This window comes from Carassius auratus, chromosome 35 (assembly GCF_003368295.1).
Source record: "Carassius auratus strain Wakin chromosome 35, ASM336829v1, whole genome shotgun sequence".
NCBI lineage: Eukaryota > Metazoa > Chordata > Actinopteri > Cypriniformes > Cyprinidae > Carassius > Carassius auratus.
In genome coordinates, this window is record NC_039277.1 from 17111491 (window position 1) to 17135847 (window position 24357).

The 24357-nt window shown below is 33.3% G+C and overlaps 1 protein-coding gene across 19 annotated transcripts in view; it reads left to right on the top strand.

The window, feature by feature from the left end:
* Positions 1–24357, top strand: part of LOC113054696 (calcium/calmodulin-dependent protein kinase type II subunit beta-like) — a 59538-nt gene that overhangs the window by 13174 nt on the left and 22007 nt on the right. For all 19 annotated transcript variants that reach the window (XM_026220395.1, XM_026220415.1, XM_026220401.1 and 16 more), the window contains exons 3-12: positions 1421–1480; positions 1685–1739; positions 3170–3235; positions 13800–13872; positions 18244–18346; positions 18513–18596; positions 21174–21268; positions 21345–21467; positions 21594–21677; positions 21760–21802. In XM_026220395.1, the coding sequence (XP_026076180.1) occupies positions 1421–1480; positions 1685–1739; positions 3170–3235; positions 13800–13872; positions 18244–18346; positions 18513–18596; positions 21174–21268; positions 21345–21467; positions 21594–21677; positions 21760–21802 (786 nt within the window). The remainder of the gene's footprint in view (positions 1–1420; positions 1481–1684; positions 1740–3169; positions 3236–13799; positions 13873–18243; positions 18347–18512; positions 18597–21173; positions 21269–21344; positions 21468–21593; positions 21678–21759; positions 21803–24357) is intronic.

Genomic DNA, 24357 nt, shown 5'->3' on the forward strand with positions numbered 1-24357 from the left:
GAGATGGAAACTTAAAAAAATTGCACATTCAGGAGCTGTTTTTTAAGCTCTGCCCCGTGAATTTTTAAATACAATAGTTTCTCTACTAAAAGCTACATTTATATTTCTTAGCAATGAGGTGATAACTTTCAGTGTAAATGCAGCCTTGGTGTCATTTTTGAACAATCCATCTCCAAAAAAGGCATAAAGGTAAGATTGATTGATTAATGGATTTTTAAAGAAAGAAATACTTCAGTTCATCAAGGATGTATTAAATTGCTCAAAAGTGACAATAAAGACATTTATAATGTTATAAATATTTGTTGTAAATAAATGCTAATAAATGATTTGATAGTAATTATTTTCTATTCATCAAAGGATCCTGAAAAAAAGTGTAATGGTTTCCACAAAAAAATGAAGCAGCACAGCTATTTTCAACATTGATAAAATCAGCTTTCTCAGTTTCTTGAGCAGTAAATTGGTATATTAGAATGATTTCTGAAGATCATGTGACACTGAAGACTGGAGGAATTAGATTTTACGATATATTCAAATAGAAAACGGTTATATAAATTGTAATTGTATTTAAGAATTTTACTATTCATTTTACTTTATTTCTTTGAACATTTAAATGATGGTGGGCATACAAGACTTATTTCAAATACAGAACTTTTAATGTCACTTTTCACAGTGTGAATGCAAACCTGACCCCCTTTACTGTCTTTATAAATATTCATGGTCTTATTGTGCATGGTTGATTGGTTTTCATAATCTTTCTTCATAATGCAGTGGCTCTCTCCACCTCTGCTGATGAAAGAAGGATGTGTGGGTGGGGAAAAACAATGATGATAATCAATTGTCCCGATCGAACCAAACCCCTGTGGATTAAATAGTGCCAACTTACTATTTCATGTTTTAGTCTCACACATGATTTCAGTGTAGTGTATCTGCATCAGCGTGGTTTTCCAACAGTCTGAATCTACTGCAGTGGTGCTATTATTTATATATCAGATTAGATTATATTTTTATATTTTCTGATTGATTTTTATTTGAAAGTTTTAGTAATTTAGTAAAGTCATGGTCTGTATTGTTTTAATTTGTTTTAGTATTTAGTTGGAGTTAAACTAAATGAAAATGAGATGTTTTATTTCAGTAAATTTGTAGATTTTTTTTTTAATGGTTAAAATTAACGGTAATAACCCTGATTTGCTGTAATATTTGAGAATCTGGCATATGATGATTAGTTAACTTGCAGTTCACTAAAATTAATGTTAAACTGAAAGAGCATGGTTTTCTAGTAGCTAAAGTTAATGAAATTGCAGAAAATAAAAAGATTTCTGCAAACTGTTAATTGGTTAAAAAAGCGTTTTTAACATTTAATTGTCCCATGTGCAGTTCCTCCATTACATGATGCTTAACACAGACCCAATTGTTTCCCCAGATCACCAGAAGCTGGAACGAGAAGCCCGTATCTGCCGTCTGCTCAAACATCCTAATATCGGTGAGTCTGTTAAAGTCAGCTTCACAAACTTCTCCGTTTATGACGAAATCAGTGTGAAATTAAGGATGCAGGTGCCACACGTTCTGATTTGAATGAGCTAAAGTGATCTCGAAAGCATATCTTTTCAGCCCATGAAACCGCTCCTTGAATTGTGCTGTTTGAGTTTGAGTGAATTGCAAATGAAATTCTTTCTCTTTAATGCAGTGCGGCTCCATGACAGTATATCAGAGGAAGGCTTCCATTACCTCTTATTTGACCTGTAAGTGCTTCCATATAACATGGTGCATCCTATCTCTATCTCTCTGCTTTGTTTGTGCACAGTGCGCTTCAGCAGACGCCCACTCACTCTACCTTCCCCTCGCATCTCTCTTTATCTCTCACTCTCTCTCTCCTCCGCTCGCTCGAGAGCCAGTTTCCATAGCAACAGAGGAATCCTGCAGCAGGGGTTTCCCCCCCGAAGCCCCAGTGTTCTCTCTTCTAGAGGATTCCCCCATCCATACTGCGCTCCTCTCTCTCTCTCTCTCTCTCTCTTCTTGTCATGCACAACCACACTAGATCAATACAGCTGTCTTTAGTTTATCTTCCTTAACTGTACTTGTTTAATAAATGCTGCTTTATTTATTTATACTTGTGTATAACGTACTTCACTCACATTATACATACATTTATACGCTACTTTTGATACGAAAATGTGCACTTTAGTTTACTTGCGAATTGAAGAATGCCTTCTCTGCAGTAGAACTAAATACTGCGCCATTGCTTGAGCTAGTGTTGCTGTGTCAATCTGTTCTCATGCTGTTTTCACTTTTGGGGAATCAACCAAACAAGACCTAACCAAATTATAACACAAATCATCTTTCATTTATTTAATTTATTCTTTTTGGTCAAATTGTTACTTCATTGATTCTTATTTTATTATTATTATTATTTATTATTATTTTATTAATATTTATGTGACCAAAAATATTTAATTAAAAATGTTGATTTGATCATTAATTTAATCATTATAATGTATTTGTTTTTATAATCATATTATTAGTTTCAATAGTAGTTATGTTTTACATTTATTAATTTATTACTTTATTTCAATAATCATTTATTTTTATATATAATATTTAATTTATATTACAATTATTTATTATTTATTTATTAGATGTCTTAGTTTTATTTGTTATTATTAGGTTATTTAATTTAAAATATTTAATTTAACAGCATTTTCATTTATTTAATTAATATTTGTATTTTATTTTATAATGTTGCTTGCATAATTTAACAATATAAACATATTAATAACTTATTTTATTATATTTAATGTGTTTATTTAGTATTAGTTTATTTTATTATTATATTAGTAGTTCATTTGTAAATTAGAGAGAGAGATGATTTTACATTTTATTTTATTAACTTGTAATTTTATATTTAATTATTTTATTTATTTTAAATGTATTTATTTTTATTTTTTAAAGTTTTGTTTCATTTTGTTTGCATTCTTATTTTATTTTTTATTTAACTCGTTATTTGTCTATCATTTTGCTCCATTTCGTTGAACCCAGTCATGCTGTGAATGCTTTTGTAATATGAACAGATGTTGCTCTGTCGGTGTAAAGCACCACAAACTGAAGTTGAAGAATGACAGAATAAATGTGAACATGGTGACTGTGGTAGTGATATCTTCTCTCTGTCCTGTAGTGTGACGGGTGGAGAGCTGTTTGAAGACATCGTAGCCAGAGAATATTACAGTGAAGCTGATGCCAGGTAAAACAGCATCTCCATTTCGTCCTGTTGTCCTGTCCAGACCCTCACCTCAGCCATTTCCTCTCTATCCTCCCCATCCACACTTCTTTGTTCTTTTCTTTTTACATGCATTTTAACCAGATAAACGTGTGTGTTTTGCACATATTCTAGTATAATATGTGAGTAACAGTTTTGTCCAAATGATGTGAGTGATGAGTTTTGTTTCAGAGGCTTGTTAAATGTTTGAGGCAGTGTCTCGCTGAGGCGGCAAGCGTGGGCTGCATCTCTCTCTCTCTCTGTGTGTCTTCTTCTACAGCTCCCTTTACTCCAGTTTCCCCATCGGCTTCTTTTTTTCCATTCCATCTTTTCCTGTTTTCCTCTCTGCATCAGATCTTCTCACGGACACACACACACACACACACACACACACACACTGCAGTCACCCTCAGGAGAAAAGCTTTAATCAATTTGACTGTGTGGGTATGCATGTGGGAGTGCGATATACAGCGCTGAGACAGAACAAGAGATACTTACAGAGGGAGGAAACACAAGAGCGGGCGAGCAGTGAAACTACTGGGATGCATGAGCTCATCAGCCATATTCGTGGGTAGAAATGTGTCACGATGCCGCCAATGTATCCGTCCCCGAGGGCCGTAGCCCCTCCACCTGCCTCCACTAGAGCAATGGCTGAAAGTAGGTCTCTGATTAACACACATAATGACAGTGTCAGCTCTTATTCAGTGCAGCACGTGCTGCAAACCTGCACACTCGCTTTAAATCAGTTTGAGCCGTTTCCATAGCACTGGAAATCCCTGACAGAAAATTACTGTTTCTTCACAGTTAGTTGATTGCCTACATAAAAAGTCTCTGCCGTTTGATTGTTTACAAGTCTGATTGATTGCTTTAAGGACACATCAATAAAAATTTTTATCAATGTTTATTTATAGCTATATTTAAATACATTATTAAAGTTTCTAATGCTCACCATGGCTGCATTTATTTAATTAAAAATGCCGTAAAAATAGAAAAATTGTGAAATGTTTTTACAAATTAAAAGAGCTATTTTCTATTTGTATATAAATTGTAAATTGTAATTTATTCCTGTGATGCAAAGCTGAATTGTCAGCATCATTCCTCCAGTCTTCAGTGTCACATGATCTTCAGAAATCATTCTAATATGCTGATATACTGCTCAAGAAACATTTCTGATTATCAATGTTGAAAACAGTTCAAAACAACAGTGTTTATTTGAAAATATAAATCTTTTGTAAGATTTTAATGTCTTTATTAAAAATGTCTTTAGTGTCACTTTTGATCAATTTAATGCATTCTTGCTGATTTAATTAAAGTATAAAAAAAAACTTAAAAAAAAAAAAAAACTTATTGACCCCAAACTTGTATTGTGTATTTTTTTTAATTAAATGTAAATTAATATAATAATGAAATAATGAAAACATTTAATTAAAACTAGGAATTATAATTTGAATATGTATTTAATGTTTGCTTTTTTTTTTCCTTTTTCTTTTTTCTGAAGATGAAAATGTTCACCTGTAATGTAACTCATAAATTCATAAGCACATTACTGATAGGTTTGTAATTTTAAATACCACCTTAATTCCTTTTCTTTTCTTTTTTTAGTCATCATAAAGTCTGTATAATCGGTTTCATATTTTAGTGACGGTTCAACAGATTCGGCAACAGAGATGTAGAAAACATGACAGAAAACCAAATGTTTCAGCTTAAAGAAAACTGAATACAAAATTAACAGATGTTTTTCTGTGGCAGTGTAACACCTAAATGTAAAGTGACTTTTCCCCCAATTTGCCCAAAATGCTCTCACACTGTTTCCGGGTCAACGGGTCATCTTTACAGTTGAGCCTGTATTAGATATGTGTGTTAAAAACACTGTTATCATCTCAGAAACCAGCCTCTCAAACTCCCAGACACACACATACATGGATCATTTCCATATCTCCAGCTCTACTCCGTTTGATTCATCCACCCTTCCTCTATTTCTCGATCCCACGTGTGATCGGCAGCTTCATAGTGCCCGCACAGGAAGTGATGCGTCCGGCTGCGCTGCTATTGTTCTGCGTTGTGTAACATCAGGGCTTTCACTTTATCACTCGTCCCATTTCATCACTCTTATCAAACATTCACTCTTATCGATGTTCCTTTTGGGCATTCACCTCCTCCGTCACTGCTCTTGTCCCTCATCCTTTCTTTGTCTTTTTCTTCCCCTTCTGTCCTCTCCTCTCCTGTCTTTGCTTGTCTTTGCAGTCATTGTATCCATCAGATTCTAGAGAGTGTCGATCACATTCACCATCATGACATAGTGCACAGGGACCTGAAGGTCAGTATGGGAAGTGCACTGGCCCACTGCATGTGTCATGTGACTCTTACCTGTTTCCAGCCGCCCATGTGTCTGTCTTGAATTGTACTTCTGGGATTTTTGGTGTGTTTCTGCATTGGCTGGCTGTTTTCACACTCTGTTTGATTGTTTGGTTTGAACCCCAGTTCGATTCCCTTCTTGTTGACACTGCAGGTCTCTTTTTACATTGTGTTATTTGGCTACAATTTGCAGTGGATTTGCGTACTTAACTCTATAAAGCCTGCTTTATCATAATTGATACAACAATTTCTACAAGATCTTAACTAAATATTTAAATATCATCTTACTAAGAGATAGAGAGTAGCAAGTATCTGCTATACTGTTACACTGATCTCATTGATTTACATTGCAAGCTATCAGAATTTAATCTTATTTTTTGGCCTCATGAATATCAGCAACTGTACCATATTTCATATTTTTGCTCATGTTGGGCCTTTGAATAAAATGTAGATGTTTTTTTTATGATCTCCATATTTTGGGTATAATTAACTAAATAGTGCTGCAAAACGATTAATCGCATCCAAAAATAAAAAATGTAGTTCATATAATATTTGTGTATACTATGTATATTTATTGTGTATATATAAATACACACATACAGTATGTCTTTTTAAAATATTTACATGCATTTACATGTATATATTTATATTAATATAATTGATATTATAAATAAATCTATTTAATATATAAACAATATATTTTTCTCAATTATATACATGCATGTCTATGTATTTATATATGCATAATATATATACGCAGAACACACATTATGTAAGCAAAAACTTTTATTTAGGATGTGATTAATCGCGATTAATCGTTTGGCAGCACTAATACTAGATGCACCATAAAATCCTGATGTGTCAAACTTAGTAATATGGTAAACACAAACTTTTGGGGTTTATTAATTTTTTTATTATTTTATTTTAGTAAAGATTTTGTCTAAAGGTTAAATATACTCTTTTACATTTTTTCTGATCATTATTACACATGTCAAGATTTACAGGGTTAATGTGAAGACAAAATTCTGAGTACTTGCAGATTTTTTTTTTTGTAACCATTATAGCTAGAAAACAGTGTAGGAGATGGCCTAAAATTGAAAACATGTTTTGTACTATCAAAGTTTAAAAAGCACTGGGCATTGTTTGGTCTGAATTCCTCCACAGGTCAGTTTTCGGCTCTGATTCATGGAGCTGTTTTGTTGTAAAGAGATGTGTACAGAAAAGCATCTGTGAATTACCTGTAAAAAGAAAGACCGAAAATAAAGAAATTAGGCTTTATTGCTTTCACCTTAAGGTAGTATTTTAACCAAAAATAATGCAGTCTTAATTTATTTACCCACCTTTTGGGGTTTAAAAAACTGCACTTTTCTGTTATTGTTCATATTGTGAAAGTAAAGGGAATCTATTGTTGTTTTGACCCAAACTAGTGTTATTTTAGAATTATTTATATACAGTATTTATAACATTTTGAATTAGGCTTTATTTTTATTTGTTCAGTTTTTATTTTCATTTTATCTTAAGTTATTTTTGTGGTTTTGTTACTGTATTATTATAATTTTTTTTAATTATATTTATTTATTGTATATTATTTAATTTTATTATAATTATTATAATATAGCTCAATTAACTTTTATTTCAGTTTTAGTATTTGTCGTTTTGTTTCATCTTATTCATTTCAGTTAATTGCCAAGGCAACATTTCTCATTTTCATTTACAAGTTTCATCTAATATTTATATTTCATTTCAGCCTGCTGAATATTTTATTTGAATTTAGCTTTCAGCTTGCTGAAAAAGGTCAGGTATTGCGTTTTTTTTTTTTTTTTTCTCACAGGAGATTTAATTGAGCTCTCATTTAACCATCAACACTGTCTCAGGTTGTTCTCTTAAAATTCCAGTAGGAGTATAAAATAATACAAATAATATAGATAGCATCAGATCATGTGGTCTTGTGAATATTTGGTGTTTGAGTTCATATTGAGACTTGCATACTCAGTCGGTTTGCTCTCAATTTATTTTTTTCAGCTTTCTTTCAATTACAGAAAGTTTTTATATTTAATTATACCAACCCACTGACCCAAACATTCTTCAAATTATCTTAATTCACGTTCCACCGATGAAAAAAGGTCAGGTTTGGAATGACATGACGTTGAGTAGAGTTTTGGGTGAAGTATCCCTTTTAGGTACTAAGATTCACTAATATTTAGGAGTAGATAAGGTAGGTTTAGTGGTTCTGACCAAACCAGCTCGGGTCAGCACCAGACGATATATTGTGAAAACAGTCGAATCTGCTCTTGATGCACTGAGAGCGTCTTCTGCTCTCTCTCTGTTTCTCGTCTCATTGTCTTACTTTCTCTCTGTTGCTCTCTGTTGTTTCAAAACAGTGTCATTTATCTTTGCAATTGGGTAATTCTCAGGCGCGTGTAATGCATTGTTTCAGTCAAGCCTCGCTCGGAGGATGACAGAGTGCCGCTGTTTTGTTTAATAGTCTCTTGAGTGAAGGGCTCTTTCAGAGTCTCGCAGCTTGTTGTGGTCTTGATTCAGAGGCGCAAATAAAGCTGCTGACAGGATCTGCTCCGTTCGGCCACACGTTAGACAAACCTCCACTCGTATTAAGGGAGGAATCATGGTACACGTAAGGTTACTGTTGATGCATTTCATATTGCCTCTTGATTTGCTGATGGTCAGAATTTGTTCTCTTCTTTATTCACATACACAGTAAAGTTTCAGGAGTGACATTGCATTTAAATAAAGGAGTGAATCCCCTAAATTATAGTTTTGTTTGTGTATGGAACAGAACTCGTTCTTGAAATTGTGATGACTGACACAGTTGGAACCATAGCACTGTTTTGTCATACTGCGTGACTGATATTTTTTTTTTTTGACCAAGTAATATTACAGCAACCAAAGTCTCGTTATGTTCAGTGATTTTAACTATGGAAGGCTGCATTGCAGAGCACGCTCTTGAAGGGTTGCCATGTCCACTTATTATAAGTGACTTATTAAGCATTTTTGGGCTTGTTGTTTGGGCTCTGCTCATAAAGCGATCCATTTTATGGAGATAATAAAGTAGGCAGGTGCAGGCTAGGTTGTGATATTTTGGTACGTGGCTTATTTTCAGCATTACATGGTTTGATTTAAGTTGGTTATGGGCTTGTTATTTATTGCTGTATTTTATAGCATGATATGGCAACACTGAGTCAAGATTTACTTCGTTCCCTGTTATTTATTCCAATGCAACTACAACACGTTTTTTTAATATGCCATTAAAAACAGGTTCTGTTGATATTGCATAGAATTTCTGCAAATGCGATTGTTACTACCTGAGTCAATTCAGTTCGGTTGTCACTTCTGTAAATTACTGAACAGGATTAATCACTAAAAGGTGAATCGAGTTTAGTTACAGTGTGTATGTGGCTAGGGCTGGGCGATATATCGAATATTAGCGATAGTATCGGAATAATTTTGACGACGATGTAAAATTTTAATATATCGGGAATATCGAATATTTGAAATTCAAGCATACTTTCCCAAAAGAACGCGCCGCATGTCCAAAAAAGTAACCTATAACTGCTGACTGCTCTACCCCCCTCTACTACGAGAGCTTAATGATAGCGGTTGCCAGATAACAAGAGTTTAAATCTCCGAATCAGAGCTCCACTGTTACAAGGATACATTTTCTACCCGGTGTTTGCTTATTTTAAGCAATCTGGCAACCATGCGCACGTGCTCACTCCTCATTGCGGAAGAACCGCCGACGATAATCTGAAAACACTAACAAGCTGGAATTAAGCGATCTAATAAAAGATTTGTTGAGCTGGTCTGTGTTCTGTCGTAAGATCTCAACTGTATTGTTTGCTTTTGTGATCGCAAAATAAATGCACTTACTCGACCGCTGATGTTTAAATAGAGAAACATCGGCTATGGCCAATTGTAATTACTATTGGGGAATTTCACTGATATGTTTACCAGTTTCCATAATATAGACAGAGAGAATGCAAAAGTCTTTGGTATTCATTTATATATATTTATATATAAGAAATAGCTATGTGCTTCAGCAACTAGCTCCCCATCTAAGAGGGTTTTTAATGTCAGTAGGAACATAGTTTAATGCCACAGAGCTTCTCTTAAAACCGCAGACAGTTGACAGACTTGTGTTCTTAGCTTAAAAACTTGTTAAAAAAATTAAAATAAAATACTTATCCCAGTTGCATAGTATAAATTGTGAATTGCATGCACTAAAAATCTTGGTCTAGATTTTTTTAACTGCTTAAATAAGCTGTTTAATCTAAATTGTTTTTTTGTTTTGTTTTTATGGGCAAAAGAAAATCATGTTTTTTTTATTATTTAAATGCAAATGCAAACATATCGAGATATATATATCGAATATCGTAAAATTTTTGACCATATCGAGATATCATTTTTTTTTATATATCGCCCAGCCCTATGTGGCCATTGTTTAGGAGGCTTAATTGAGTTTTATTGATTTCATTTAACCAACTTTTTTCTCTGGTTGTAATCCTAAAATACCAGTAAGAATATAGAGCTATAAAATTAATAATAATATTAGCGTAGCTCAAATCATTTGATATTTGGTATTCATATCAAGAATCAAAATCTTAATTTGGTCTCAAGGATAAAAAACTGGGGTCATATGCTCAGAAAAACATTATATTGTAATATTGTATGTTTTAGATGGAGTTGTTTGAAGTGTAAATTTGGTGGTCGTATGTTAATGATTTGTTAGGATTTCAGAATTATTCATTTCTGCAGCTTGGCTCCAATAAATTCTAAAAGTTTGAGCTCTGGAAGTTACTCTGTTTTCATAGTCAAACTTTTCTATCTCAAAAGATCAAGACACATTTGATTCCTTGCTATAACTACTTTGATGAGGTCCCATCTGATTTTTCTGTCTTGGAGAATCTTTTTACATTATATTAGTGAACCAAACCGTGTTAGTTTAGGGGATCTTCAGTTGGTCGCTTGTGGGCCAAATCAGCTATCAATCATTTTTATTGCCCTTCAATTGATATTGATGAAATTGCTGTACGGCCAGAGACGAGTTCAGCACTCAGTGGTTGTATTTGGAGCAGAGCTGGAGGTTCAGTCTATGGTTCAGACAGGTGCATCATTTTTGATTTGCGTCCGTTACAGGAAATGTGTCATATTAGTTAGAGATGACAAATGATGATCAAAACTAAACCTTTAAAGAAAAAATGACAGCAACAGATGTGCCTAATTTCATCATTAGATGAAGTTATAATGTAATGAAATGACATTATCTGTTGAAATATCTAAGAATTGCTTGAAAGTTTATTTTTTGTTAATTTTTTAAAGATTAGAAACATGCTTAAAGATGTTATTAATCATGTCAAATCAAGTTAGCAACATGTTAATTCATGTTATTACACGGCTCTGTGGAATACGGGATTCTGATTGGTCAGTTGCGACATTCGGAGGTTTGTTTTTCCTCGAAAACACCTGGTAAAAGCTGATAACACAGGTTCATCTGGGCAAATGAAGCCTGTGCTATATGCTTGCTAGGAACAGTTTTTCTTCCTGGAAGCTTTGCATTTGGTTAGCTAATAAAATAAAAAAACTTGATTCAATATTAAGTTTTTAATTAACTATTTAATGATGTCGTCCTGGTGTCAGAGACTTGCTCTCTCTTTTCATTCAAACGCAGCTGCTGCAATTTTGCAACAGTTGTTTTTCTAAATTGTAATGGATTATAAAATAACTAACCTATTTTAAAACCGTTTTGTCTTAACTAAATACTTTATCACCATAAGTAATTATGTGGTTAAATGTTGTGTAATAAATTATATAACTGCACCGTATGCTTTAAATGCATGAAAGTTTTGCATTCAAATATTTAAAAAAATCATATTTTAATATTTATTTATATGGCAAGTAGCAATGTAATAAGGGGGATAATGTACATCCAGCTGGTGGTTAATGAAGAATAACCCCCTACAGTGTGATCAAGACCCCAGCGCAAAGCTGGTTACAAAATGTTAGCATGTTTATTCGTGTTAGCTACATGTTAAAATATGTTAGTGATTTGTTAAATAATGCTAGGAACATGCTAATGCATGTAAAATATGCTAAAATATGCTAATAGTGTTCTAAATCATGTTAGAAATGTGCTAGCAACTTGTTAAACCATCGTAGAAAAATGTTAAAACATGCTAACAATGTGCTAAATCATGTAAAAGCATGTTAGTGACATTTTATTTACATTCTCTGGAATTTCAAAGTAGCTTTAAACTTTCAGAACCTGATTTCCCTGTTGAAAAAAACCCCAGCATATGCTGTTAGGTAAGTTTTGATGCAGGTTTAATATGGTCCTTTTGCTGGTTTATGCTGGTTTAAAATGGTCCTATGCTGAATTATGCTGTTCTTTGCTAGTTTATGATGGTCTTTGCTAGTTTTTGATGGTTATGATGGTCCTTTGCTGGTTTATGCTGTTTATGATGGTCCTTTGCTGGTTTGTGCTGGTCTTTGCTGGTTTATGATGGTCTTTGCTGGTTTATGATGGTTATGATGGTCCTTTGCTGGTTTATGCTGTTTATGATGGTCCTTTGCTGGTTTGTGCTGGTCTTTGCTGGTTTATGATGGTCTTTGCTGGTTTATGCTGTTTATGATGGTCCTTTGCTGGTTTGTGCTGGTCTTTGCTGGTTTATGATGGTCTTTGCTGGTTTATGATGGTTATGATGGTCCTTTTCTGGTTTATGCTGGTTCTTTGCCAGCACATGACCAGCATAAACCAGCAAAAGACCATCTTAAACCAGCATCTCAGCATCAAAACATACCCATCCAGCATTAGTTGTTTTTTTTTCAACAGGGTTTGTCAAACCAACATCAAAGTGTCATGTCAGGTTTTTTTTAAGCACAACAGTGTTTTAGATTTTTAAATCCAACTACTTTAATGTAAGTAAACTCATTATTAAGCGTGTTTAGATTAGTTTTTTTAATGTCAAGATCTATATAGTAATGATTCTGAAAAGTTTTTTTCCACCTTTAATTTGGCCCCCAAAACAGAGGAGTTGAATAGTCTTAGTGTGGAAGAACTAGAAAACAGCATTGTATATTCCAGTTTTACAACACACACACACACACGTTCTCTCTCAGTAAATCAGCAGCACACGCCTACACAGGCTGACTCACGCTGTCCACCTCCCTCTCCTCAAACACCGGTACATTTCCTCCAGCCTGTCTCACCACACAACTGCCAAAAAACACACTCCAGTCTGCTGCAGCGCCACCTGCCAGTCTTACCTCTGTTCTTTCTCTTTCACCTTCTCTCTGTCTCTCCTGATGCTCGCTCTCGTCGTGGGTGGCGAGATCGTCTCACCCTTGAGTGTGTAGTGTTAGCTAGAGCTTCCTGTGTCAGTAACACAGGGTTTTGGCTTTGCAGGAAGAGCATTGTGTATGCTGTTTCAAAAGATGTTGATGCATGTGGCCACTTCTGTGGACTGAACAGAGTTTATGGCATAGTAGGCTTTATTTTATCCATTAGTGTGTCTCTTTTTACCTGTCAAGAGTCTTTGTTTTGGGTAACAGTGGTAGTCTTTCTCAAGTCCCAAGTAACTTTTAGTCTTCTAGTTTGAATGCTAATCCTTCAGTTTTCTTTGCAGATAAGATAAATCCAAGGGTGAATCTCATGAAATTGAAATCTCAAATCAAAAGAGAGAATTAATTAGCTGGACTTTGACCCCTTGATAATAACCCCTTTTTAAATGCTAAGAATTATTTTTCTTTCGTGACAATATTTATATTTTTTATAATGAAAAAATCTCAATTAAAATTAATTTATAAAATGAATAATTTTTTTCATTTGATTTGGGAGGTAAAATACGCTAAACGGTCACAAAAATGCATATGTTTTTTATTTTGTGGGGGGGGGGGGTGAAATTTGACGTGGACATGACGTAGGGAGATTCATTCTATAGACAAAACTGCCACACTTTAATGAAAATTTACTAGACTTCTTTGGACTTCTCTTCTTTGAAAGATTTAGTCATTTAAAATATATTATTATGCTTGGCATCAGCCTTTGACATCAATTCTAGAGGAAGATTATGTTTGTTTGTACTGTTATATTTTATTATCCCTGTGATCGCCCTGCATTTCTTGCCTGTGCCTGTGCATGAGAAAATGGCATTGCTCAGACTAACCTGGTGTTTGCATGCAGTCACTGCATCCAGCAGATCCTGGAGGCGGTGCTTCATTGCCATCAAATGGGCGTGGTGCACCGAGATCTCAAGGTGAGTGATAGGAGATTTGTTCATCGGTGTTTGTCCTGCATGCTTTTATGTACAAATATGCCACGTGTGATGTGCGGTGTGCAGTTATGATGAGATTCGATTAATACTCAGGAGAACGAATGGCTTAAAGGGACAGTCCAACCAAAAATTAATATTCCGTCATCTACACACCTTCATGTGTAGGGTTGTTAAAAACCCTCTTGCCATTCAAAACCTGTAAGGATTTCTTTCTTCTGCTGAACGAAAGAAGAGATGTTTTGAAGAATGTAACCAACTCAGTTTCTGGTATCCATTGACTTTTTTTCATGTGATTAACGTCAGTTGGGACCAACATCTGTTTGGTTACATTTATGCATTTAGCAGACGCTTTTATCCAAAGCCAATTTCCTCTTATACATTTTTTTTTTTAACCAGTTTGTGTGTTTTCCTTGGGAATTGAACTCACAATCTTTTGCGCTGCTAACACAATGCTCTACCACTGAGCCACAGGAACACATTCTTCAAAACATATTTTCTTAAAAAACTCATACATGATGAACAAGGGTTAGGGTGAGTAAATGATGTCCGAATTGTAATTTTTGTGCGGACTGACCCTTAAATACTCGCGATCCGATTTAGCATGACGTTTTGCATGCATGGATGTCTATGTCTGGGATAAAACTCTATAATTCTGTAGTCATTTTAGATTACGATTTTTTTTATAGTTGATTTTATGTCAAGTCATATGTTATTTTATTGGTTTTGAAGACTTCTCACACAGGTTGAATCTGAACTATAATGGAATAACTCGCCAATAAATCGTAGAAATAAAGTAAATAGGTTCAATTTTGATTCCATGTTGCTTTCTTTTCTAATCCTGCTTCAGTTCAGAACTTGGTCTTTTTATATACAAATCTCCGTCTGGATGCATTTCCAGCGTCGTTTTCCCCGGATGCGGCTCAAGGTCATTGAGCATTTCACACCATCCTACAGATTCCCAATCAGAACACTTTTCAAATCATGAGCCTGAAACGTCGAGATGCCATCTGAGCTCCACGAATAGCTCCAGCAGATGGCAACGGCGGCTGAGCGTCAGAACACAGAGACCGTTCGTCTCTTTTCAGAGCGGCATCTGTAGCACGAGATCAGAGATTTGAGACTGAATAAGCTTCCCATGATTGTTTGTTCCTCTGGACCCAGTTTCCCACCTGGATCAACTTTGACCAGAGCAGAGGGAACATAACCTACTTAATAACAGCACACACTCACACTAAACACTATGTGGAAGTGTGAATGTGGGTGTTAAGTGGGATGATATATTATAACCCATATGTCTAAATGAGTGACAGTATGTTACGTGACAAAATGAAATCAAAATTGCATTCCTTGATACCTTTGGTCAATGTTCTGTGTTAATATTTACACAGTTTCTGTACAAAGGTTTGGGGTCTATAAGATTTTTATTTATTTTATGTTTTTGAAAGACTTTTTATGTTCACCAAGACTGCATTTATTTGATAAAAAATAGTTATTAACAATTTCACATAACTGTTTTCTGTTCGAGTCAAAGTATATTTTTAAAAATAATTTATTTCTGTGATACAAAGCTGAATTTTCAGATCTTCAGAGTCACATGATCTTCAGAAATCATTCTAATATACTGATTTGCTGCTTGCATATTTTTGTGGAAACCACAATATTATTTTCAAAGTTCAAAAGGGCAGCATTTATTTGAAATATTCTTTTATAAAATCTAGTTTTTTTCTGTCACTTCTGGTCAATTTAATGCTTGCTTGCTGAATTAAAAAGAAAAAAAATCTTAATGTCCCCAGATTTTTCAGTGTTTGTTTAGTGTGGTCACTTTTTTTTTTTTTTTTATCAACATGAAATCAAAATTGACCCTAGTGCCCGTTGTTAATGTTGTCAGCGTTCTGTGTAAATATCTGTGGTGGTAAATTGTGTTGTGTGAATGCTGTTTCATGTTGACTTGAAAGAAGAAAACAAAGCTATTTTCTGGAACTTTTTATCAAACTTCAGTGGGATCATTGAGAGCACGTCCTGTCAATCAAATCCACAGTGTTAAACTAAAGATAATTCAGTCTGCTCTCAGAGGAAGCTGCTCTAAGGGACTTTCAAGAATAACATTACTACATCCTGTATTATTAACTCAATAGCAAGCTAATGAAGATAACGTTACCTAGAGCTAATTTAGCAAATGTTTGCACACTCAGGTGTGTAAAATCAGTTCAATCAACCTTTTTAGCTTCAAGGATTCCTATTGTCCAAAAAGTATTCGAAGGTCTTGTTTATAGGTGGAGATATTTCTGGTTTATTATTCTGCTGTATTACAAAGCTGCTTGTTTTGAAATGGTTTTTATGTTTTTGGCTTTTTTTTTTATTTACCCAATCTAGGAGAGTTATTTTCTTAAAAATGGTTAAATAAGTAATTAAAATCGTCCACTTAAAATAACTTTTCCAGTTGTTTGTAATTACAGGATTTTTTTTTTTTACTTTAATATTTATTGTTAAAATTTAAAAATGTATATATTTTTATGTTTTCTCAGCAGTTTTTACACACAAAATCATTTTAGGTCTTGACATAACTATATTTAAATATTAATATATTATTCCAATATTTCCAAGAATTTTCCAGATCCAGAAATCACATTTTTATAACCCTCATATACACAGGAATTTAGGAGCCGTGGTTCTTTTAACATTTAAATTATAGTGGTAACTTTTGAAGGAACAAATTCAAATAAGAAATAAGATTTTATCTGTTTTAGTTCATTTCAGAGATGGATTTTGTCTTGTTTTAAATTATTTTAAGCCATTTTGCTGCCCACTTTAGAGTGTGCTGAAGCTCCCCAGATGGTTCCACCCAGGGTTATCATTAAAAATTAAGTTATTATAAATTTTTGTTAATTTAAATACATTAATTTTAGATTTAAAAAAAATATATATAATTTTCATTTAGTTAAAGAACAAAAATTTCAAATTGGAAATAAATAACAACCAAAACTGAGTTAAAAAATAATAGCAGAAACAAAAACAAACAAAATAGTAATATTTTAATTTTTTTTTAAATAAATATATACAAATACAAAATTAAAATAATTAAAAAAATTATAAATTAGATATTAATAAAAACTATAAAACCATATATAATATTAAAACAAGACTGGTCCCACTACCAGCTTCACTACTGGTCAAAAGTTTGGGATCAGAATGATTTTTAATGTTTTTTACAGGAGATTCATATGAATTTTAAGAAATATATTTCTGTGATGCAAAGAATTTTCAGCAGCATTACTTCAGTCTTCAGTGTCACATGATCCTACAGAAATCATTTTAATATGCTGATTTATCATCAGTGCTGGTTTTGCTGCTTAATTTTTTTTTTTTTTTTTTTGAATTGGTGATACTTTTTTCAGGATTCTTTGAATAAAAAGTTCAAAAGAAGAGCATTTGTTTAAAATAGAAATCTTTTCTAACAATTTACACTATCGTTCAAAAGTTCGGGGTGAGTTAATTTATATTCTTTTATTCGGCAAGGGTCTATTAAATTGTTAAGAAGTGATAGCAAATATTTATATTGTTAGAAAAGATTTATATTTTTAATAAATGCCATTCATTTTAACTTTTTATTATCAAAAAATCCTAAAAAAAGTATTGCAGTTTCTAAAATAATATTTGGCAGCACAACTGTTTCCAACATTGATAATTCTAATAATAAATCAGCATATTAGAATGATTTCTTAAGGATCATGCTACACTTTATACTGGAGTAATGGCTGATGGAATTTCAGCTTTGCATCACAGAAATACATTTTATTTGAAAGGATATTAAAATAAAAAACATTTTTTTATATTGTAAATACATTTTGCAAGATTACGTTTTTTTTTCCTCTGTATTTTTAATTAAATAAATGCAGCTTTGATGAGCAGAAGAGATGTATTTAAGAAATATAAGTCTTACCGTTTCCAAACTTTTGACCGGTAATGTACCTGGTTGTGAAACAATGCCTTCGCATCATTTATCACCTGTGTTTTGGTTGTTATTAGCCATTTTTCTTGACAATTGAACACCTGCAATGCTAACCATCATAATTTTGTTTCCGGACCATTATGGATGACCTAAAGTCATAGATATCAAGCTAACATGTGATTTTAAATGGAAAGCAGTAGTACATCACAGGAAGTTGTGAATTAGACATGTTTTAGAGTTGAAATCAAACAGAACATGGCGCTGGTCAGCACCGCTCATATTTCGGGAGCTGATTCTGTTTGTGTGCAGCTGTGATTGTATGTTATTTGTTAAGTGTTTAAAGGTAACATGCATCAGATTTTGGTTCAGCAGTAATATGAGTGCACCCCTGATCTCCCCTTCAGCCGGAGAACCTGCTCTTGGCCAGTAAATGCAAGAACGCTGCCGTCAAGTTGGCCGACTTTGGCCTGGCCATTGAAGTGCAGGGAGAACAGCAGGCCTGGTTTGGTACGTGGTCACTTCAAACTCTTCAGAAGCTTTATTTGTTTAGTTTAGCTGTTTCCAAGCACATAATCTGGCAACCAAATGGTTTTCTCTGACATACAAACACTGATGTGTTGGAAAGAGCCTGGATTTTGAGTTTTTGGATGTGTATTTTTGCATTCCCATGCAGGGTTCGCTGGGACGCCAGGTTACCTCTCCCCAGAAGTGCTACGAAAGGAGGCTTATGGGAAACCTGTGGACATTTGGGCCTGTGGTGAGTCACACGCTCCCTCCCAATAGAGTCTTTGCATCTATTTGGATCTTCTTTCTCTCTCGCTATCTCTTGCACATATTCAGACACATCAGCTCTCAGATGTGGAGAGCTCTTCTGTTTCAAGAGGCTGTTACCTAACAGCGCTTTCACCGGTTCAGCCACCACCGTCGTGTTTCACATCCACTTTCTCTAGACTATCACTAGTTGAGCGGTTTAATTACTTTGCAGGTCAATAGGTGGGATGGGTTTTTTTTTATCTGGGGTTGGAAATTCTGATTAATTTTGACGCTTCATCAGGGTTGTTTGTTTATCAGTCAACCAGTTCATGGATTCTTATGAGTCATTCTCAAAATGCAACACTCAAATTGTTTGCCATTTTACGTTTGTTGTCACAAAATAAATGTTTAGTTAATTTAAACTTTAGTTACTTTAAGTAACGATCTTGAACCCACCTGGCAGTTTTAATCTCCAAACTAATTTCTGTTTTGAAGTCAGATGATTCACAAATGCTGAGTTATTACAAAGAATTTACATTTATAGTATTAGTTTTTTTTTAAAGATTAATTAACATACTCCTTTAATGTATATACTATAATATATATATATATATATATATATATATATATATATATATATATATATATATATATATATATATATATATATATATATTAGGGGTGTAACGGTTCACAAAATTCATGGTTCGGTTCGATACGATTCACTGGTGTCACGGTACGGTTCGGTACGTTTTAGATACAGCAAAAAGAAAAAATTGGCAGATAAATTTCCTTGATTTTTAAAAAATGTTTTATTTATTAAAACTAACAAAGTATGTTTTTTTTATTTTTTACATTGAACAATGATGGAGCTATTCTTTACCCATCTTCTATGGTGTTTTCTTAGCAGCATACTGTATAAACAAAAACAGCTACAGCTTATAAAAAAAAAAATGTTATATTGTTGTAGTAGTTATGAACAAATACAAAGATTTAACTTTTTATATGGAACTCTATAACTCTTTATATTGAGTGTTTTTACTCAATTGGTTCTGTTTTTTGGAACAAAGCAGGAATTACGGTCTGGCTGAAATGGGCTCGTGAAGGAATATTGTAACGGGGCTCAATTACATTAATATATAGGATTTTCTATTTCTGGTCTTTTAAACGCATTAGCAATTTTTGAAACGAGCCTTCAGCATGTGCTGAGTGAGCGAGCGCCTGACTGAGTAGCCTAACATCAACATATAAGCTGGTGTTTTTTTTTCTTCTTTGGGGGTGTCAGGGGCGTTGCTTGTTACGTCGTTTGGGTTATTTGGCTACCTTGTTGAACGCATATTATATTTCACAATTTTTTTTTTCCAAATATAATTAATTAGTCCAACGAACCGTTCGGTACATAGTGCGTACCGCGTACCGAACCGAAAGCCTCGTACCGAACGGTTCAATACGAATACGCGTATCGTTACACCCCATATATATATATATATATATATATATATATATATATATATATATATATATATATATATATATATATATATATATATATATATATATATTTATATATAATATGCATTAATATTGTCAAATATTATTGCCTTATAAACTAAACATAAAACTTTTATTTAAATTTTTTTAATATTATTTATTCCTGTGATGCAAAGCTGAATTTTCAGCATCATTACTCAATGAATAAATGCCTTTATTGTCATTGTACAAGTGCAACGAAATTGAGTGCGATCCTTTGGGTGCATAAAAATCTATAATCTAATAAATACACAGATTACTGGATCTGTGGCACAACATTACACACAGAAGACGTCTCACATTCTCAAGTCTTCAGTGTCACATGAGCCTTCAGAAATCATTCTAATATGCTGATTAATTCTCAATGTTGGAAACAATGTTGCTGCTTAATATTTTTTTGAAACTTGTAAAAAATTCATTTAAAATCAAAGTCTTTTCTAACAATATAAGTCTTTACTGTCACTTTTAGCAATTTAACAAATCAAGAAAGAAAGAGGAAAAAAATGCACCGACCCCAGACTTTTGAACGGCTGTGTATTTTGTGTATAAGTTATTACAAAAAAAACGCTCAAAACAATGATTTATTTACAAATTAGAGTTCAATTCAAGTGTTAATCAATTTCAGCTGTTTTGATAACTTTTGCCATTTTAGTTCATATTAATATTATGTTTCTCTACAAAATTAAACGATACAATTGATATTTGTTTATATATATATATATATATTTATATTATTTTTATGTTGTTTATTAAAATAAATGTATATTATATTATGAATTATAAAATGTGGGAATTATATTAGATAAAGTCTATAAAGGAATAAACTTGGACATTATTGAAATTGTAGCTGTTTGATAACATTGGTTAAGTTACAAAAAGTTATATAATAGCATTTTGTGTTTGTGTATGCATATGCTTCTTTATAGAATGCATACAGTCTGTTTCTTATTACATTTAAGGATGATTTAATGTGTGACTAAATGTCTGCTTTAGACACACAAAGATCAGCATAGAGTCTGTTAGAAGTGAGACGTCTATGATGTGATTGCAGGAGTCATCCTGTATATTCTGCTGGTGGGATATCCTCCGTTTTGGGATGAAGACCAACACAAACTCTACCAGCAGATCAAAGCCGGGGCTTATGACGTGAGTCCCCTTGTCATTTCACTCATACAGTACAACTGGAATCAAAATATAACCCTGTTCCCATGTTCCCCTGTAGTTCCCTTCGCCAGAGTGGGACACGGTCACCCCTGAGGCCAAAAACCTGATCAATCAGATGCTGACCATCAATCCAGCCAAGAGAATCACTGCCCAGGAGGCTCTGAAACACCCATGGGTCTGCGTGAGTATTACCAGCCCAAAATACCAACATACACCTGATTACACACACTTCGGATTCAGATTCATATTGACTTTAAGACACAACTACACTATACTATTAATAATTTGATTGCTCTCTTTCCTGCAGCAACGCTCCACTGTGGCGTCCATGATGCACAGACAGGAAACAGTCGAGTGCCTGAAGAAGTTCAACGCGAGAAGGAAACTCAAGGTCTGAGAAGTTTCATCTGTATATGTCTGAAACCCACCGCTTGATGCCTCTGTTCACGTTACCATCTTTTTCTTGCGTATAGGGTGCGATATTGACCACCATGCTGGTGTCGCGCAATTTCTCTGGTAAGTTCACATCTCTTTGCATAGACACTGTCTTGAAAGAAAAACTGAAGATATGCTGAACTGATTGACTTCTAGAGTAATCAAAACCACCAATCATTAAATGAATCTTTTATTCTAAAAGCATCAACACAAACTCTTAACAGTGATATTTTAGTATTATTTATATACTATTAAAATATTATAGCATTTATTTTTATGTTCTTAATTTTAGATTATATTTTAATCATTTTTAATATTGTTTTATAATTTAGCAATTTTGTGCTTTTGTCATATTTATAGATTTTTGTTTTTATTTCTATTATTATATTTAAGCTTTTTTTTTATTTCAGTTATTTGACAAGGCACTATAATTAAAATTTTCAAGTTTAAGTTTTAAGATTTTTTTTTTGTCTGATATTTGCCTCTTTTTTTTTTTTTAGTTTTATTTTAATTACTGATTTTTTTTATATATATAGTTTTAGTCAACAACACTGACTCCGAGTTCACCCAAAAATTAAAATTTAGATCATTTGCTCACTATCATGTCATACCGAACCAGTATGATTCTTTTTCTTCCATATATTGATGCAATTTCCATAAAATGCAAGTGAATGGTTACTGATTACAAAACTCCATTAAATTAGTCCATACAACTTTTAAAGCCAAACAATAGCTTTATGTGACAGTAAAAGCTTTTTTTTCCTATTATATGAATTCAAAAGACTTGGAATATAGTGCATAACTCAAATGCACTGCTGTTGTGGTGCTTTTATTGTCCTGTTACTGGGCCTTGACAGATGGTCACCGTTCACTTTTGTAAAAAAGAGCAGCTTCAGCATCCTGCTTCACATCTTTTGTGTTTGACGATAGGAAAGAAAATCATATGGTTTGGAACAACATGAAGCTGAGCAAATGCTGACCGGGTTGTCATTTTTGGGTGAACTCTCCCTCTAAGTGATCTCAAAGCTAAATATTCATTCTATTAATAAATTCAGCTTTTTGCTTTGAAGCATCAGACAAGAAATCTCACAGCTAAGGGATCTATACGCTATTTCTTATCCGAAGGTTTGTTTTTTAGAGCAGCTGGACTTTCAAAGTGTCCTGACAGACTGATTCAGACACGAGCGGTTCTGTAGGAAGTGTGTGGTGTTTGTGAGCAGCGGGTCACACACGGCTTGTCTGGAGGGAAAGAATTCTGGATGCTTGCACCTGTGTCAAACACCACGTGAAAGAACTGGTGTTTATAATAATATGTGATGTATTTCTGCTGTGATGAAGCATCTGCTCTCTCACACACACACACACACACACGCTCTCACTCGCTCGCACTTCTACAGCAGGCTGGTGGGTGGAAGCAACAGTGTTCCTGTTTGAGGAGTGTTTTAGATGCTCTCTCTGCTCTCATTACTGTAATTACCTCGTCCCGCGGGTGACTCAGTGGTAGAGGAGGCGTGGGAGTGTCTGAGCGTCACTCCACACACTTGCCCTCGGATGTCATTCCCTTATTCTTTAAAAGGGACATTTTCTTTGTTCTTTTTGAAGTTCTGTTCAATTTAATCAAGATTTATTGCACTTTAAACAGTAATTACATTTTCCATGACTAATACCCTCTTCTACACTGCCCCATTCAAGTTAAAAGAATTGACATTTAAAATTTCTCAATGTAATAATTTCTTCATTTCTGCATATTTATTATTTTGAACACACTGCCTTGACTATTTCATGGTAGAAAACATTTAGGATAGGAACTGACTATGGTTAAAAAAAACAGAACAATATATTTGTATTGGCTTTTTAAATAGAAATCATTTGAATTAAATTATTTAAAAAAAATTCCTTTCAAATTCAATATATATTTTCTATTATTTTTATATTTGTATAATATAAAAATAATAGAGTTTTATACTATAATATACATAAAACATATTTTGATATATTTATAAAAAATTAAATATATTATAAAGATATATATAATATAATTTTATATTTATTATTTATAAATCATATATAAATATAGTTTCAAATATATTAGATTATATTCTTTAACTTAAAATATTAATTAAAGGTGATTAATAAACATGTTTTCTTTTTTTCTTTTACTATGAAATTGCCACGTTCTATTATTAAGGCAGTTATAGTCAACAAATATACCTCGGTACAGTTTTGAACATCTTTAACTACACATAATATAAACATCTATTTAGTAAGATACTTTTGTTATTTTAGTAATGGCTCTGATGAATACAGCTCGTTAGACTGATTCAAACCTATATTTTAATGAGACATTTATTCATGAATCTGAGTATATTGTTTGTGCTGTATATGAATAGAGTAAATGCAGGTGAATGTTTTTGCAGATTGACCTTTTTTTTTTAATTTAAGAGGAACAAGTAAAGGAATATAGCCCTTTAATGTGTGATAAGTGTTTTTTTTTTCTGTTTGTCCTCTCGATAACCTATTCTATCATTTTTCTTTCCCTTCTGTATTTCTACTGCCTCCTCACAACATCAAAACCCCAACCCCCAAATAAATGCTTTGCTCTGTTTTGCAATAGTGTAGATTGGTGCTAGCGAAAG